The sequence below is a fragment of the Diospyros lotus genome, chromosome 5, assembly GCF_014633365.1.
Source record: "Diospyros lotus cultivar Yz01 chromosome 5, ASM1463336v1, whole genome shotgun sequence".
In the NCBI taxonomy this organism is placed as follows: domain Eukaryota; kingdom Viridiplantae; phylum Streptophyta; class Magnoliopsida; order Ericales; family Ebenaceae; genus Diospyros; species Diospyros lotus.
Genome location: NC_068342.1, coordinates 13,723,219 through 13,741,771, shown reverse-complemented (window position 1 = coordinate 13,741,771; position 18,553 = coordinate 13,723,219). Strand labels below are relative to the sequence as shown.

Here is an 18,553-nt window from a genome sequence, read left to right as displayed (position 1 = left end):
AGAAAACTAACAAGTGTTGGTCGAGGTCTTCAAGCTAGCACTTGATGGAGATTTCAAGTTGGTTTTGGAAGACTAGCTTGGTATGGATTGACTAAATCCTCCACAGCTTGAGAATTTTTAACCAAATATGTACTGAACCATTTAGTTTATTACACGTGATGTAATAATGCATTGCTTAAATATCTAAATATGCATATGGTTTATGTATCGATTCCATTAATTTTTCATGAGATGAAAATTTTAAAATACACATTCATATGAATCCCACAACATTGGGAGTACACTCATACACTTCTTTTCAAAATGAATGATGGAGAAGGAGAGATATGTATTATTTTTTTAAAACACAAGAATAATTACTCTTTTTATCAAATCTCATGAACATCTCGTACTGATAATTTTTTATAAAATATAATTTTTATTAAAATATGAATTTTTCTTTTATAAGACAAAGCATATGGTTCAAGAGAACCACCTTATTCAAAAGGGTTGAAAAATGTTTCTTCTTTATCTAATGTTAGAACTAAATAAATTAATAGAAAATATATAAATAAATAGGTGATTTTAACAAAAATAATTCCAAACCTTATAAAAATAAAAAAATAACAATAGAGGCATCATTGGATCAAACTATGTTGGTTGAAAAATAAAGAAAATGTGATTTTACCAAGCAAAAAATAAAGAATATGTACTTGAAAAAAATACATGTGAAATAAAAAATAATAATAATTTTATTATATGAGATTTAATTTTGACAAACAAATAAAAAAGAAGTACATATACCCATAGATTTGAAGGATTTCTAACCTAATTAAAGCATATATAAAGAAAGTTACATAAAAAATAGATGTTGGATTTTGGAATATTGTTTTATAACTATTTTGACTAGTTTTCGGGAAGAAATAAAAATAAAATAAACTTATCACAAAAATTAACAAATTCGAAAGAAAAAAAGATAAATCGATGTAAAATATTTCATTATTTTTATATGCAAGCAGGATTTTCCACGTCCGGCGGGAAGGGACCATTTGCTAGCATTGTCTATTTCCTTTTGAATAATACCTATATATACGCGCTCGCGCGCCCACTCCCAGGCACACACACACTCTCTCTCTCTCTCTCTCAAGACTTCTTCGGGAATCCACTCATTTCCCTTCTCAATTGTCTGCTCGTTCGCTCTGTGAAATGGCTCGAAATAAGGTTCTAACTTGATTCGTTCTTACTTTTGTTTGTTGTTCTGTTCTTTAGACCTACAATTAATTCAGTTTGCCTGGATCAGATCGTTAATGATTCTGTATCCAAAATTATTCGTTAATTCATGTTGAATTTCGCCCGCCCTTTCGGTTTCTCAATAACATTTTGTAGAGATTGCTTTTCTGAATCTATGTGTCTCTGTGAACGTGGAGCTGCGGCCAGTCTTGTCATGGCCTTTCTAGGGTTTAGGGTTTTAGCTGTTCTTTCCGTTGATGGTGTAACCCAGAGTGCATCAATTGTTTTTGGGTCTCTTCTTGTTAAGGCTTGCGCTTCGAGGGTGCTTTGCTTCCATTTTTATTTGATTTGACGGTGTTTATCTGTTAGCTCTAATTGTTAAATTTTGCACAGTACCACGTGGGAATCGGTTATTTCCATTCCAAATTTGATTGCGGAGGGTAGGGATGAGGATGGCCAACTGGGCTTTGAATTACATACTCTAGAAACTGCTGAGAACAGAAAATAAAATAGAACAAGAAGTCCCAAATAAATGAGTTTAGGCTATGGTAGAGGAAAACATTGTTATTGCTTGCAGTTCCTGTCAGAAGTCTATTTAGTTTGCTGTAAAAATGATGATCTGGAACTGCAATGAACCTGGGTGTCTCTTCCCCTTCCCCAGTTTCCAATTTATCTGGAGTAATCATCCGTGTTTTGCTCTGTATCTAGGGTATGGAGCATATGTAATCAGAGGTTAAACATATATATACAACTGATGTGTGTATTTTGTCATGCAAATACTTTTATTTTCTTTTGAAGAATATGTGGCCTTACAGAAGATACAGTTATAGGGATGATTAGGAAGCTAGAATCCATGTAGTTAACCCAGCATAGTGGGATTAAGGCTGGATATGTTTGAAGAAAATATGTATAATTTATTGCTTGTATGTTCTTCTGGGTGTTAGTTTAAGTTGTTCAATTCGTGACTCTTCATAATAGAAAGATGTTCATAGGGATTGCCAAGGAAGGAAAACTGGAGGGGTCCTTTAGCTTACAATTATGCAAGGGGTGACATTTAGGCACATTTCTGGAATAGTACTAGGGAAATAGCTACTTGATCAATGAAGGTGACTCCATTTATCTATTATTAAAGAGATAATATTGCTTTATTTTATAGGAAGCATTGGTGCTGTTACTTGATGTTGGTCCATCAATGCATCATATTTTGCAAGAGATTGAGAAGCTTTGCTTCATGCTAGTGCAGAAGAAGGTGTGTCATTTATATTCCCATTTGTTCCGGCATTTTTTCTTCTGTTCTTTCAGATTGATAATGAACTGGTGGTTTCCAGTCTGTTGTCAAAGTTTTCTGTTCATGTATACAGTTTTATTATGCTCTCAAACTTTTAGGAGTTAACAGCTAGATCTACTTTTATGGATTTACGAGCAGTAGCAGATCTAGGACCCAGGCTCAATAGGGGCAATTTTTTTTAGTAGAGTATTTAGCACACATACATTTAATTGAGTGGCTAAAATAAAAAATAGAAGGTAATAAGAACAAGTTCATTACTAACATTTCACAGTAAATAGATACATTTTACAAATTGCCAAACTCATTAAACTATGAGCTGTTCAAGAATCTTTTTCAATTTTTTTTTTTTGTGTGGAAAATTATAATTCTGAGCTTGTCAAGGAACATTTTGCAAGTATGCTCTGCGTATTTTGGATGATAATCTAAAATTTTAATCCTTAATTTGGGATCTGCAGGAAGATCTTCTAAATTTTTCTCAGTTCAGTATTTTTTTGCAAAATATGGTCCACATCTTGGCTATTAGATTCTTGGCAAGATGACTGTTGATTTAATGTTTTGTTTTCCTCTTAAGAAACTTGTTCAAAAGTATAGCCCATTAAAAGATAAATTTAGCTTCAATATAAATGTAATGTTGGATCTAGGACCGATTATCACACAAGAAACCCCACTCTCTCATAGCCAAATCTCACTCGATAGGAAACAAAAATAGAATAACAGATATTAGAGTAAATCTAAACAATAACAAAAAAGTAAAGAGGCAAGAACTTATCCTGGTTCAGGCATAAAATGCCCTACATCCTAACTGTCGAAGCCTTTTACAGAATCCACTAGAAAGCGATCAAGAATACAACACTCCCTCTCACACACTCTTGGCTATGAACAATAGCCTTACCTCTTGAGAAGACAAGGATCGAGCCTTTGCTCTCTCTCAATTCTCTAGAGCCTGTGCAAGATAAAAAAACAGAAGAATGAATGTTGAATGCCTTCCCGAGAACTTATCCGTCTCTATTTATAAGAGATAGAGGCGATTACAAATAAGGATTAAAATGCAATAAAAAAGGAATAATAAGGTCTACTGGTATTAACCTTTCAAGGGTTATTTACTGTTACATTTTAAACACATAAAATATAAACAAACAAAATTATTCCCAATTGTATTCTAAAGCCCTCTCCCGAGATTAGAATGCTTAACTAATGCAAATCCTAACAATTTCTCCACCATTTGCATAGTTGAGCCTTCAATCTTCAGTCTTCTAGGTTATGCTTCTACTTCTTTTCTTCCATCTTTCGGCTTCCTTCTAAGCTTGATTGCTTAGACTTCTTCAAGCTATGTTGAGTAGCTTCATGCAGTGCTTCATCTTGGCTGCTGGAACAGGCCTTAGTGAACATGTTCGCTGCATTTTCTTCTCCTGCCACTTTTTCTAGCTTTAGCTCCTTTTTGTTAAGAATCTCCTTGATAAAATGCAGACGCACATCAATGTGTTTTGTGCGTTCATGGTGTGCCTGATTTCTTGCTAGGTGAATTGCACTTTGGCTATCACACTTTAGGGTTGTATCTACCTCCCTCCCTAGCAATTCTCCTAGAAGCCCTTTTAACCACATAACCTCTTTTGTTGCCTCTGTTATGGCAATATATTCTGCCTTAGTGGTTGATAAGGCTACAACATGTTGTAAACTTGCTTTCCAACTCATTGTGGCATCCCAAATCTTAAAGACATAGCCTGTAGTTGATTTTCTCCTATCTTGATCTGCTGCATAGTCTGCATCGGAGTATCCTAGGATTTTAGCTTCTATTCCCTTTTTTGCTCCACCATAAATCAAACCAGTGCCTAATGATTCTCTTAGGTACTTGAACATCCACCTAATTGCACTTCAATGAGCTTTTCCTGGGTTTGCCATAAATCGGCTAAGCACACTCATGGCATGTGCAAGATCTGGCCGAGTATAGACCATGCTGTACGTCAAACTTCCTATCGCACTAGAGTATGGTACATCTCTCATTTATGCCTTATCTTCCTCATTTATGGGAGATTGACTTGCTGATAGCTTGAAATGCTGGGCAAATGGTGTGCTAATAGCTTTTGCCTCGGCCATTTTAAATCTTTGTATTAATTTCCTTGGATAATTTTCTTGTGACAGTCCTAGGGTTCTTATCTGTTTATCCCTCTTAATTTCGATTCCCAATATCTTACTTGCTTCTCCTAAGTATTTCATTTCAAATGCTGACTTTAAGTCCAAGCTTTAACTGTTGGATTTCCTCCCTTGATTGACTTGCAATCAACATATCGTCAACATACAATAAGAGGTGCAAGGATATGTTGTTTGATACTTTCTTAAAGTATACACAACAATCATATGAACTCCTAACAAACCCATGTTTAATCATAAAAGTGTCAAATCTTTTATACCATTGGCGTGGGGATTGTTTTAGTCCATATAGGGATTTCTTAAGAAGACACACTTGCTCTACTTTTCCTTTAGACTCGAACCCCTTAGGCTTCTCCATGAGAATCTTTTCCTCTAAATTCTAATTCTCCATGTAAAAACGTAGTTGTAACATCCATTTGTTCCAGCACTAGATCCATGTGGGGTGTTATTGCAAGGAGTATTCTAATTGAGGTGTGCCTAACCACAGGGGAAAAAACCTCATTATAATCAACTCCTGCGACCTGTGTGAATCCTCTTGCAATCATCCTAGCTTCATATCTAGGCTTAGAATCTTTCCCAGCTCTTTCTTTTATCTTATAGAGCCATTTATAACCCACTATTCTTTGTCCTTTAGGTCTTTGAACTAAGGTCCAAGTCTCATTCTTTCTTAATGAGTTAATTTCTGATTTCATAGCTTGAATCCACTTACTTGAGTCCTTTGAGACTATAGCTTCCTCATAAGTTAGGGGTTCCTCCCCTACTACCTCTGATGCACTTGTAAATGCATAGGAAACCAGGTTTGAAAAACCATATCTCTTAGGAGGTTTGGATTGTCTTTCCTGCCTGCCTCGAGCAACATTATACCTATGCTGGTCAAGTTCATCTTCTGCATCCAATCCCTCCTTTCTTTCTACATGAGGGTCAAAGTTTTGGTCAGCTATGGGCTCCTCTAAATCTACCTGATGATCCAACTCCTAGCTTTGAGAGCCAGATGTTTCTGCACTAGGTATATTTTTCTGCCATTCTATGTCTACATTTTCGATTGTAGATGTCGGCTACTTACTACCATTATCATGTAGTCCCTTAGCTACAGATTTCTCATTAAAAATGACATCCCTTGTAACTATGATCCTTTGGTTTTCAGGTTCTACACTCCATAGCTTATACCCTTTTACCCCAGTTGGATATCCTATAAAAATACATTTTTGTGCCCTAGGTTCCAGCTTTCCTTATTTTACATGGGCATATGCAATACACCCGAATACTCTTAGGTGTTTTAGGCTAGGTTTATGTCCTTTCCATTTTTCATAAGGGGTCTTAAACTCAATAGCTACTGATGGAGACCTATTTAGGACGTAGGCTGTAGTGTTCACAGTTTCCCCCTAAAATGCCTTTGATAGGTTTGCATGAAATAGCATACACCTAACTCTCTCTAGGAGTGTCCTATTCATCATTTCAGCAAGGCCATTTTGTCTAGGGTTTCATGGGGCAGTCAAATGCTGGATTATCCCACTGTCTTTACATAGGTCCGTGAACTCTTTGTTGCAGAATTCAAGACCATTGTCAGTCCTAATGGTCTTTATCTTTCTTCCCCTTTGATTCTCTATCATGGTTTTCCATGTCTTGAATGCCTCAAAAGTATGTTCTTTTGTTTTCAAAACATAAATCCATACCATCCTTGAGAAATCATCAATTATGGACAAAAAATACCTAGCTCCACCACAAGTGACAGTCTGGGCAGGTCCCCATAAATCGCTATGGATATAATCTAGGGGTCCCTTAGATGAGTGTATAGCCATTTTATTAAATTTTACCTTAGTGGCCTTCCCATATATACATAATTCACACTTATCTAAACCTGCCACTTGGTTTCCTTTTAACATCCCTTGTTTGGCTAATTCTTTAAGGTCAAGCTCACTTATATGAGCCATCCTAAGGTGCCACAATCTTGATATTGTGGCTGCCTTATCACCTGCCATTGTTGCTTCCCCATTTAACCTAGCAGCTTGCAGAACATATATCCCATTCTGTTGGCTTCCCTTCATACACACTAGGGATCCTTTGGATACCTTAAGTGTATCTCCCTCTCCCTTAAAACTATAGCCATTTCTAGTTAATTCACCAAGAGAGATTTTCTTTTTAATTCCGGGATGTGTCTTACAGCTTAAAGGGTCCTATAGGTATTGTCATGCATCTTAAGCCTTACATCTCCTATTCCAAAGACTTTACACTCATGGTCATTTCCTAGAAGGACCTTGCCCCCATTAGTGGCTTGGTAATTTACAAACCAGTGTCTATTGGGTGTTATGTGGAAGGAACAATTGGAATCCATAATCCATATTTCCTTCACTGAGTTTTCGCACACTGTTAGTGCATCTGAACCATCATACCCAAACTCACACATTGATGCTTCACCATCCGAGGCATTCTTCTCCTTGAAATCTTTCTTCCTCTTTGGACAGTTTCTCTTAAAATGCCCTTCTTCTTGGCAATGGTAACATTTAACAGGATTCCTCCCATTTCTTGACTTAGATCTAGATTTACTTTTCCCTTTGGAATCCTTTTTAAAACTCCAAGATCTAGCAGTCAGAACATCACCACTGGAGGAGTTTTCTTCTTGATTATACCTTAAGTCTTTTGAATTGAGAGCTCCTATTACATCTTCTAAAGACAATTTATCCTTGCCATGTTGTAAAATATCAACAAAGTGCTCATATGACCGAGGTAAAGAGTGCAATAAAACTAATGCCTTATCTTCATCATCATACTTTACATTGATGTTTTCTAAATCTAGGCAGAGTTTATTGAACTCATCTATATGATCTTGCAACTTTTAATTTTCTTTCATCCTAAATATAAAAAAATTTGTCTTTAGATATAACTGACTTGATAAAGTTTTTTGTTAGATAGAGACTATCCAATTTTTTCCATATTTCTAAGGCTGTAGTCATCTTAGATACTTCCCTTAATACCTTATCTCCTAAATTGAGAATCAAAGTATTAAAAGCTTTCTCCTCTATATTCGTTCTCTGTTCTGTCGATAGAGTCTTAGCCCCATCCCTTACTTTCTCTTTATCCCTTGATTCCTCTTTTGGTGCCTCCTTTAATCCAAGATTACTGAGGAGTGCCTGCATCTTTATTTTCCATAAAGAAAAATCATTTGAGCCATTAAACTTTTCTATATTGTATCTAGATGCAGATTTGAACAAAGCCATTTTTCTTAGGTTTCTAAGATTGTTCTAAGGGTTCTTGGATGAATCTTGAAAGTGATTGTGTGTGATCCTACGCTCTGATAACAAATTGATGAATCTAGGATCGATTATCACACAAGAAACCCCACTCTCTCATAGCCAAATCTCACTCGATAGGAAACAAAAATAAAATAACAGATATTAGAGTAAATCAAAACAATAACATAAAAGTAAAGAGGCAAGAACTTATCCTAGTTCAGGCATAAAATGCTCTACATCCAGACTGTCGAAGCTTTTGACAGAATCCACTAGAAAGCGATCAAGAATACAACACTCCCTCTCACACTGCTAGCTATGAACAATAGCCTTACCTCTCGAGAATACAAGGACCGAGCCTTTGCTCTCTCTTAATTCTCTAGAGCCCATGTAAGATAAAAAACAGAAGAATGAATGTTGAATGCCCTCCGAGAACCTATCCACCTCTATTTATAAGAGATAGAGGCGGTTACAAATAAGGATTAAAATGCAATAAAAAAGGAATAATAAGGGCTACCGGTATTAACCCTTAAAGGGTTAGTTACTGTTACATTTTAAACACATAAAATATAAACAAACAAAATTATTCCCAACTGTATTCTAAAGCCCTCTCCTGAGGTTAGAATGCTTAACTAATGCAAATCCTAACATGTAATTCATAGACTATCAATTAATTACTAACACAAAGAGTTATAATATTATTTATCCCAAAAATCAAATTTAACTATAACGTCCTTTTTTCTTCAATCACTTCTCTTAGTCTTTTTCCCCCCCTTCTTTTTATTCTGTTGAAAGGAAGAACATAAATAATCCAATCTTATTTCACTTCAATTGTAGAGCACAAGATATATACATGCCTATCAATTTGAATAGGCAGCTTCCTAAAGAGAGAGAATTTCCTAAACCAACTTAGGAAGTATGTACAGTAAAGGAAAGATCCTAAAAACGTAAAATACAATGAGATAAAAGGAAATAAATCTGAACAATAAGCAGCAAGTAATCAGCAACATACAATACACATGGTAATATGAAAGAATCCACCATAGGAAGGAATAATCCACTCATTGATTTCTAACACTCCCCCTCAAGATGGTAAGTGTATATCATGCATTCCCATTTTGCTCAATATCTTGTAGAAAATTGGACCCGGTAAGCCTTTAGTGAGAACATCTACCAGTTGCCCTCTAGTAGGAACAAAAGGGGTGTAGATCGGTCCACTCTCAAGCTTTTTCTTGGTGAAATGCCTATCAACCTCAACATGCTTAGTCCTATCATGTTGGATTGGGTTATGGGCGATACTTATGGCAAACTTGTTGTCACAATAAAGTCTCATAGGTACTTCCCATTGAATTTTCAAATTTGTTAGGATAATTTTCAGCCAAAGAAGTTCACAAATACCTAAGGCCATAGATCTGAACTTAGCTTCAGCACTCAATCTTGCCACCACACTTTGTTTTTTGCCCCTCCAAGTAATAAGGTTTCCACCCAAGAAGGTATAATAGCCTGAGGTGGATCTCCTATCCATAAGTGACCCAGCATAATCAACATCTATGAATGTTTCTAAAGACAAGTTACTGCCCCTTTTAAACATAACACCCTTACCTGGAGACCCCTTAAGGTAGTGAAGAATTCGGTGTATAGCCTTGAGATGGCTTTCTCTAGGATCATGCATAAATTGGCTAGCCACACTCACAACATAGGCTATGTTTGGCCTAGTGTGAGATTGATAGAAACTCACTCTTTTGGATTGAATTCAATACTAGAATAGTAGAAAATTAGTGTTTACAAAGATTACAACAATTGCTAGAATGTGTATAAGCAAAAAAACAACCAATTTGCCTATTCGAGAGGGCCATTTCTCTCCCCACGACTGTTGTCCAGAATTTTCCTATCCCTCTCTCTCTTCTTTCCTCTCGCCTTTTATACCTTCTCTTTATTCCGTTGCAGCCATGCGAATGAATATTCTTCCCCTAACCAACTTTGGACTCTTTTGCCCTTGAGTCAATTTCATTTCCTTGGCTACCCTTGATTTTCCCCTTGATTCCCCCCCTCCCCCCCCACCTTTTACGCCTCTGATAGGTATGAATAACGGGGGTCCTAACATTACCCCCGCCCAAGAGACACACCTTGTCCTCAAGATGGAATTTAGGGAATTGTTGTTGTATCTGATGGTAGGGCTCCTAAGTTGCCTCTAGAAGTGGCAAGTCCTTCCATTGGATTAGAACATCAAGGTTTCTCAAATTCTTCCCTGTGCCCGGCCTTACTCCCAATAGAAATTCCGGCTCCACTTTCATCTCTAGCTCGACAGTGAGCTGGTCTGGAATTTCTGTTGTCTCTTGCATTGCTCCTTCCGTCTTGCGAAGCTGGGAGACATGGAATACAGGGTGGATTGTGCAAGAAGGTGTAGGGATAGCATGTATGCCACCTTCCTGATCTTTTTTTCCACGGCAAAGAGCCCATAAAATTTCGGTGACAGTTTCTCGTTCACCCTAGCAGCTAACGTCTTCTATCTGTAGGGGCAGATTTTCACATAAACCAATTCGTCAACCTCAAAATACATGTCTCGTCGCCTTTTATCTGCTATATCCTTCATTCTTGCCTACACTCGCCGCAATTAGGCCTGCAGCTCCTCCAAAATTGCATCCCGCTCCAGCAACTGTTGCTCGATTATTGAAACCGCCGTGGTCCTCTTCTCATAACGTAGCAACAGGGGAGGTTCACGCCCATAGACTATCTGAAACGAAGTTAGTTTCGAGGAGATATGATAACAGTTATCATACCAATATTCTGTCCAAGGAAGCCAATTCCACCACGCCTTGGGTTTAGAGGAGGAAAAACATCAGGGGTACATCTCCAAAGTGCGATTGAGGACCTCAGTTTGACCATCGGACTGAGGGTGGTATGAGGTGCTTCCGTTCAACTGAGTGCCTTGCAACTTGAATAGTTCTTCCCAAAAATGGCTGACAAATATTATATCTTTGTCGGAAACAATCGAGTTTGGAACTCCATGTAGCCGAACAATCTCTTTCACAAAGACCCTTGCTATGCTGGTTGCTATAAATGGGTGCCTTAGAGCAATAAAATGTTCGTATTTACTGAGTCAATCCACCGCCACCAAGATAGAATCCCTCCCCACTGATTTGGGCAACCCTTTGATGAAATCCACGGATACATCTTCCCAAATTTAACGAGAGACTAGAAGTGGCTGCAGCAACCCTCCGGCGATAGCACCACATATTTATTTTGTTGGCACACAGGGCAATGTCTAACATATCGCTGAATGTCCCGCTTCATCATTGTCTAATACACATTGGCTGATATCCTCTTATAGGTCTTGAGAAACCCGAAGTGGCCCCCAATTTGTCCATCGTGTCCTTCCTTTAACATCAGAGGAATGAGAGTGGAGCCCTTAGGAAGATACAATTTCCCCTTGTACAACAACTGTCCATCCACCCATGCAAACTCGGGTCTATTAGTGGGATCTTCCAGCACTTCCCTAATAATTTCTTGAAGTGTCTCATCTTCCTCAACCTCCTTTTTGAGTTGGTCCAACTGCAATACTCGGGGAATGATGAGGGTCATAAGCATGATAGGTGAATGGAGGCGAGAGAGGGCATTCGCAGCTCGATTCTCCAACCCTGGGCGATATTGAATCTCAAAGTCGTAGCCCATCAGTTTCACAACCCACTTTTGGCACTTCGGACTGACTACCTGCTGTTCCATCAAGAATTTTAGGCTTTGCTAATCTGTTCTTATAACGAACCTTCTCCCCAATAAATAATGTCTCCACTTCCTCATAGCTTAGACTATCGCCATCAACTCCCTCTCATACACCGACTTGTTTTGACCATTGGGATTTAGGGCGTGACTGAAGAAAGCGATAGATCGCTGCTCCTGCATCAGGACTGCCCCTAATCCATGCCCCGACGCGTTTGTCTCCACAATGAATTCCTTCGAAAAGTCTGGTAAAGCCAACACCGGCAGTTCTGTCATCGCCCTTTTAAGAGATTGGAAAGCCTGCTCTGTCCTCATCCCAAGAGAAATTATCCTTCTAGAGGTGATCCATCAATGGCCATGCAAGCTTGTCGTAATTCCTTATGAACTTTCGATAATACCTCGTAAGGCCCAAAAATCCTCGGAGTTCTCGCAATGACTTGGGGTTGGGCCATTCCAACACTGCTTGAACTTTAGCACTATTGGCAGCCACACCTTGGGAGATGACGTGCCCTAAATATTCAATCACCTGCTACTCGAACTTACACTTCTTGGCATTAGCATACAACTGGTGAGCGGTTAGGACCCTTAATACACACCTTAGATGTTCCTTGTGTTCACCCATATTCTTACTATAGATCAAAATGTCATAAAAAAAACACCAAAACGAATCGTCTCAAGTGCTCCTTAGAAATCTCATTCATCAGGGATTGAAAAGTGGCAGGTGCATTTGTTAATCCAAATGGCATGACTAAAAATTCATAATAACCCTCATGGGTGTGAAAAGTAGTCTTCGGGATGTTATTAGGTGTGATTCGTATCTAATGATATCTCGATTTCAAGTCTAGCTTAGAAAAAACAACAACCCCATGTAATTTGTCCAATAACTCTTTAATGACAGGAAATGGAAATTTATTGGGAATTGTTACCTTGTTTAAAGCCCTATAGTCCACATGGAATCTCCAGCCATTGTCCTTCTTCTTGACTAGCAACACAGGGTTGGAAAATGGGCTGATACTTGACCTGATAAGACCTGCTGCCAACATTTTTCGAACCAGCTTCTCAATCTCATTTTTCTAGAGATGGGGGTAATGGTAAGGTCGTACGCTTATCGGAGGGACTTTGGATTGCAACGTAATCATGTGATCCCTCCTTTGGTGCAGGGGGGCAGCCCACACGGCTCCTCAAACACCTCCTTAATTTCTTCCAGCAGCTCTTGCAAATCCCTAGGAACTGCCTTTTTCGCCATTTTGTTCTCAATTATCAAACTCCCCAACTTCAACAGCACTCCTCCATTTTCTCGGAACGCTTTCATCATCGACTTCAAGGTTACAATATTTTGCTGAGGCTGGGGTCCCCATGTAGTGTTACCGTCATACCCCCCAATCTAAACTTCATAACTAATGAGCCCTAATCTACTTGGGTCTCCCCAAGCATGGCTAACCACTTCATTCTGAGAATTACATTTGAGCTTCCCAGCACTAATAGTAGGAAATCCTTGACTACCTCAACATTTTGCAGCATTAGAGTAACCCCCTTACACACTCCAGCCCTTTGAACAGCCATGCCTGACCCCATGATCACTCCATAACCTCTTGTTTGAGTCCGAAGTAGCCCCAGCTTCTGCACCAGTTTAGTAGCTATGAAGTTTTGGGAAGCCCCACTATCGATTAAGATCACCACTTCTTGGCCACCTGTTTCTCCCTTGATCTTCATGGTCTGTGGAGGTGTTAACCCCACTACAGAATTTAGGGATATCTCCACTTCCCCCATTTTGACTGTCTTTTGTTTCCCGTGAATTCTCCCCTGTTTTAGCCTCTTTTGTTTCTTCTTCTCCCTCTTCCCTTTCCTCCTCATAGATAACCATCACCTGAAGCTCTCTATTCTTGCACTTGTGCTCCACCGAGTACTTCTCATCGCAACCAAAACACAGACCTTTCGCCTGTTTGGCTTGCAACTCACTCTCACTCAACCATTTAAAAGGAGGGTTGCTCCACTTACCAACGGCTGGTGGCCGATGTGAGGAAGCAGGGTTAGGTGTTGCTGACTTCGGTGGTGCGGGCGGAGGGGGTTGAATCACCGCCAGTTGGGGGTTTGTTGTTGGGGTGGCACTCGAGTTAGGCTTGATCCAAAATAACCTCCACGAACGACTTGATTCCTCTCCTCAATATGTTAGGCCATCTCCATCATCTGTTCCAGTTCGGTTGGCCGTAGTACCCTCATCTTCGCCCGAATATTCAACCTCATGCCATTTATAAAATGACCCTCTAGAAATGCTTAAGGCAGCTCTTCAAGCGGCAAGGCTAGAGACTCAAAACAGAGGCGATAGTCCTTGATGCACCCCGACTGCCTAAGCACGAGGAACCTCTCCTCCACGGTGCCTTCTTGAGTTGATCGGAAGCGACTTACCAGCATCACCTTGAGCTCCTCCCAACTCCTCACACTTCGTCGCCGTTGCTCCCATTAAAACCAAGGGAGAGCAGCCCCTTCAAAACAGAGCACTGTTGAATCCAGTTTCTCTGCATCAGTCAATTGGTACATTGCGAAGTAACGCTCTGCCCTACAGACCCAACCATCAGGGTCGTCTCCCTCAAATATGGGCATCTCCAAGCGTCGACTTCTCACCTCCATTCTTCTGAAGCCCTTGGTCACACCGCCTTCGTCCCTCGCCTTTTCTCCTAGCACTGACGTCTCGTCCACTATAAAAGAGGAATCCATGGGTACGTTCTCACCTCATTTTCCCTTCCTATGCTTCTCCTGCGCTTCCCACTTCTCTATTAGTAAGTTGAATTGGTCCAACATCATCGTCATGTTCTTCTTTATGTTTTGCATCCTTTGGAATTCATTTCTCATGGAATCCAACCCGACTTGCAATCCCTCCATTCGTCCTTCTATCTGTTGTTGATAAGTCTCTAGTCTTCCCTCCAGCTCCCCCACTCTCTCAGGAACGGATATCCGCATGGAGCAATGCTCTGATACTAGATTGATAGAAACTCACTCTTTTGGATTGAGTTTAATACTAGAACAGTAGAAAATCAGTGTTTACTAGGATTACAACAATTGCTAGAATGTGTATAAGCAAAAAAACAACCAATCAGCCTATTCGAAAGGGCCTTCTCTCTCTCCACAACTGTTGTCTTGAATTTTCCTACCCCCCTCTCTCTCCTTTCCCCTAACCTTTTATACCTTCTCTTCATTCTGTTACAGCCACGCGAATGAATACTCTTCCCCTAACCCACTTTGGACTCTTTTTCCCCTGAGTCAATTTCATTTCCTTGGCTACTCTTGATTTTTCCCCTGATTCCCCCCCTCCTTTTATGCCTATGATAGGTATGAATAGTGGGGGTCCTAACAGAGACAAATAATTAAGTCTCCTTACTAGCCGTTGATATGAACCCTTATCCACTGCCCCTGCTTCAGAATCAACCCCAATTCTATGGTTTGGTTCAATAGGTGTCTCAACTGCCCTGCTGCCAAGCATGCCTGTTTCAGTCAAAAGATCCAACTCATATTTATGTTGGGAAATGAATATTCCTTCCTTAGATTGAGCCATTTCAATGCCCAAAAAGTATTCAACTTCCCAAACTCCTTGATCGTAAACTCTCTTACCAAACATCCCCTTAAATGCTCCATTCCTTCTTTGTCATCCCCGGTAACTATAATGTCATCAACATACACCAAAAGTGTTGTTATCCTTTCTGAAACTGAATGATGAACAAACAAGGTATGGTCACCCTGACTTTGCTTGTAGCCTAATCCAAGCATAATTTTGGCAAACCTCCCAAACTAGGCTCTAGGGGACTGTTTCAGCCCATAAAGAGCCTTCTTTAGCTTGCATACAACATTCTCCTCTCTTGTTTGTAACTTAAATCCAGGTAGAATTTCCATATAAATCTCTTCTTTTAATTCCCCATGCAAAAACTCATTTTTTACCTCAAATTGATATAATAGCCAATCATACATAACTGCCAATGACAGTAACACTCGGACAGTCTTCATCTTTGTACTAGAGCAAAAGTGTATAGGTAGTCTACCCCATAGGTTTGGGTATACCCCTTAGCCACTAGCTTGGCCTTGCCTTTCTAGAGTTCCATTAGATTTGCACTTCACTGTAAACACCCACTTACATCCTACAAGCTGCTTCCCCTTTGGTAATTTAACCAACTCCCAAGTTTGGTTCTTTTCAAGGACTGCCATCTCAACCATCATGACATCCTTCCAACTCTCATTATTTAATGCTTTAGACAAGGTTTTTGGTATGGAGATGGAATTAAGGTTGGTTAAGAAAGTTCTATGGGTAGGAGATAAGTGAGAGTAGGTCATGAACAAATGGATAGGGTGTTTTGTGTAGGTTTGGGTTCCCTTCTTGAGGGCAATAGGAACATCCAAGTCGTTAGGCTTAGGTCCAATTTTAGTATAAGGAATTGAGTCAAGTTTGGATGCAACTAGGTTAAGGGACAATATAGGTTGAACAGGGGATGAAACAGGTGCAAAATTGATGTTACAGGGGTTTGGATTTGATTTGGATGATTCAGCCTGCATAGGGTTATGAACCATAGCCTTTCTTCTTGAATACACCTTTAGTGGACTAGAATAAGGCTGGAGTGTTTTCCTGTGTATCACATTTAGATAATCCTTTGATATATCTTTTGGTTGAGATGAAGAATTATTTGAGGGAGGTTCATAGAGAGTAGGAAGAAACACTTCCCTATTCGATTCTTCTAGGAATTCAGTCTCCCCCTTAGGGTAAGAATTACTAAAATATGGATTTTCTTCCACAAAACTAACATCAGCTGAGACAAAGAAACGTTTGGATGGAGGATGAAAACATTTATATCCTTTTTGGGTGGCGGAATACCCAACAAAGATACACTTAAAGGCTCTAGGATCTAGCTTACTTCTATGAGGTGAGTGGTTATGAACAAAAACTACACAACCAAACATTTTAGGATTGATTCCATTGGAGGGCCTTAATTCTAGAGAAGTTTTAAAAAGAAGCTGAATTGGACTGTTGAAATTGAGACTTCTAGAGGGAAGTCTAGTAATAAGATAAGCTATTATCAAGACTGCTTCTCCCCCAATAATGTGTAGGGATATTATTGTGGAATAGCAAGGCCTTGGTAACAGCTAGGAAATGCTCATTTTTCCTCTCAACTACCCATTTTATTGAGGGGTATAGACACATAAAGACTCATGAATTATACCCTTTTGTTGAAAGAAACCTAACAAAGTTTGATTGAAGAAATCTTTAGCATTATCTGTCCTTACCCTCTTGGTTTCAACTCTAAATTGAGTCTTAATCATATAACAAAAATTGGGAAAGATTATGCACACTTATGATTTGGACTTTAAAAGATAAATCCAATTTATCCGTGTGTAGTCATCAACAAACAATACAAACCACTTAGCTCCAGATAAATTTGGGACTGGAGAGGGACCCCGTATGTCACTATGGATTAAGTCAAAGGGATGAGAACTCTTATTATTATTGAGAGGAAATTAAACCCTTTTGTGTTTAGCAAATTCATACACATCACATTGAAAGTTCCTAGCATCTAATCCCTTGAACAAAGAGGGATACATAACCTGGAGAACTTTAAAAGATGGATGCCCTAAACAAAAATGGTGAAGCCAAAGAACATCTTTATTAGGTTTAGCTAAAAGTGATATAGGAAAACAATGCCCCCTCTTAATTTGACCACTAAGATCTTCAAGATGATAGAGACCACCCTTTACCCTAGCACACCCAATCATCTTCCTCGATTCCTTTTCTTGAAATTCACAAAAGGAAGGATAGAAGATGGCATGACAATTGGCATCATGGGTTAGCTTTTGAATAGAAAGTAGATTTGTGTAGAGCTTAAGGACATGTAAGACATCTCTTAGGGTTAGGTTGCTGTCAATGAGAATATCCCCTTGGCCTACCATAGTTGTTAAGGATCCATTAGCTAACACAATTTTATTGGTATTAGGACATGGTTTATAGGATAAAAATTTGGTAGAAGAGGGTGTCATATGGTCGGTTGCCCTGGAGTCAAGGATCCAAGAATGTTCAAGGGCTATGTCTGAGGCATGTAAATTAAATGAGGAAGGCTAAATTAGATGAACTTGTGCTTGCACCTGGTCCTTTTTCAAGAGATCCCAACAAGCTCCTTAGCTTCTCTATTTCCTCCTTATTCAGTTCCACTGGATCAGCCTGATCTGCAGCCTCACCATCTGCACTTAGTTGGCTGTTTGCTGCATAAGCTTACCCCTTTGATTGCCCTCCTTTAGCTGGCTTATCATGATGTTTACTGCATTTATCAATCGCATGCCTGGGTTTCTTGCAGTAGGTACACCATAGGTTATCCTTGTGTGTGGTTTTAGCTAGATTTGAAGTCTTTCTTTCCACCCTTGCCAATCTCTCCTGACCAAAGCCTTTTAGAGTCAACAAGGCTGAGTTCTCCATAGGATGTACCTTCAACATTACTCCTCTTTTGCCTTCCTCAACCCTAACTATTGAAATTACCTCATTTAACAAAGGCAACTCAGACTTACTAAGGATTTGGACCCTCACTGCGTCATACTCTGCATTAAGGTCTGCAAGGAAGTCATAAGTTCTTTTCTTTTCCACAAACTTCTCTTGAATGGTAACATCCTCACTACACTTCATTTGGATGCACTGATAGTGATCCAACTCTTGCCACAGGGTTTGCAATAAATTTGCATACTCGGTTATAGATCAAGTCCCTTGTTTAGTGGCTTCCACTTTAGTTCTAATTTCATAAATTTGAGCAGCATCATTTATCATAGAATAGGTGATCTTCACAGCTTCCTAGATCTCCTTAGTAGTTGAAAGAAACATCATTGTGTCGCTAATTTTTGGAATCATTGAATTCTAGAGTTAGGACATTATCGGTGAATCCTCCTCATCCCATGAGATATATGTCGGATCACTCTCCTTTGGCCTAGTTCCGAGCAAGTGGCT

At 39.3% G+C, this 18,553-nt stretch overlaps 1 protein-coding gene across 1 annotated transcript in view; it reads left to right on the top strand.

Moving 5' to 3' along the window:
* Window positions 1–1,047: 1,047 nt before the first annotated feature.
* Window positions 1,048–18,553, top strand: part of LOC127802691 (ATP-dependent DNA helicase 2 subunit KU80) — a 39,097-nt gene continuing 21,591 nt past the window's right edge. Inside the window, exons 1-2 of the mRNA XM_052338649.1 lie at window positions 1,048–1,200; window positions 2,366–2,458. Of these exons, the coding sequence (XP_052194609.1) occupies window positions 1,186–1,200; window positions 2,366–2,458 (108 nt within the window). The 5' untranslated portion in view covers window positions 1,048–1,185. The remainder of the gene's footprint in view (window positions 1,201–2,365; window positions 2,459–18,553) is intronic.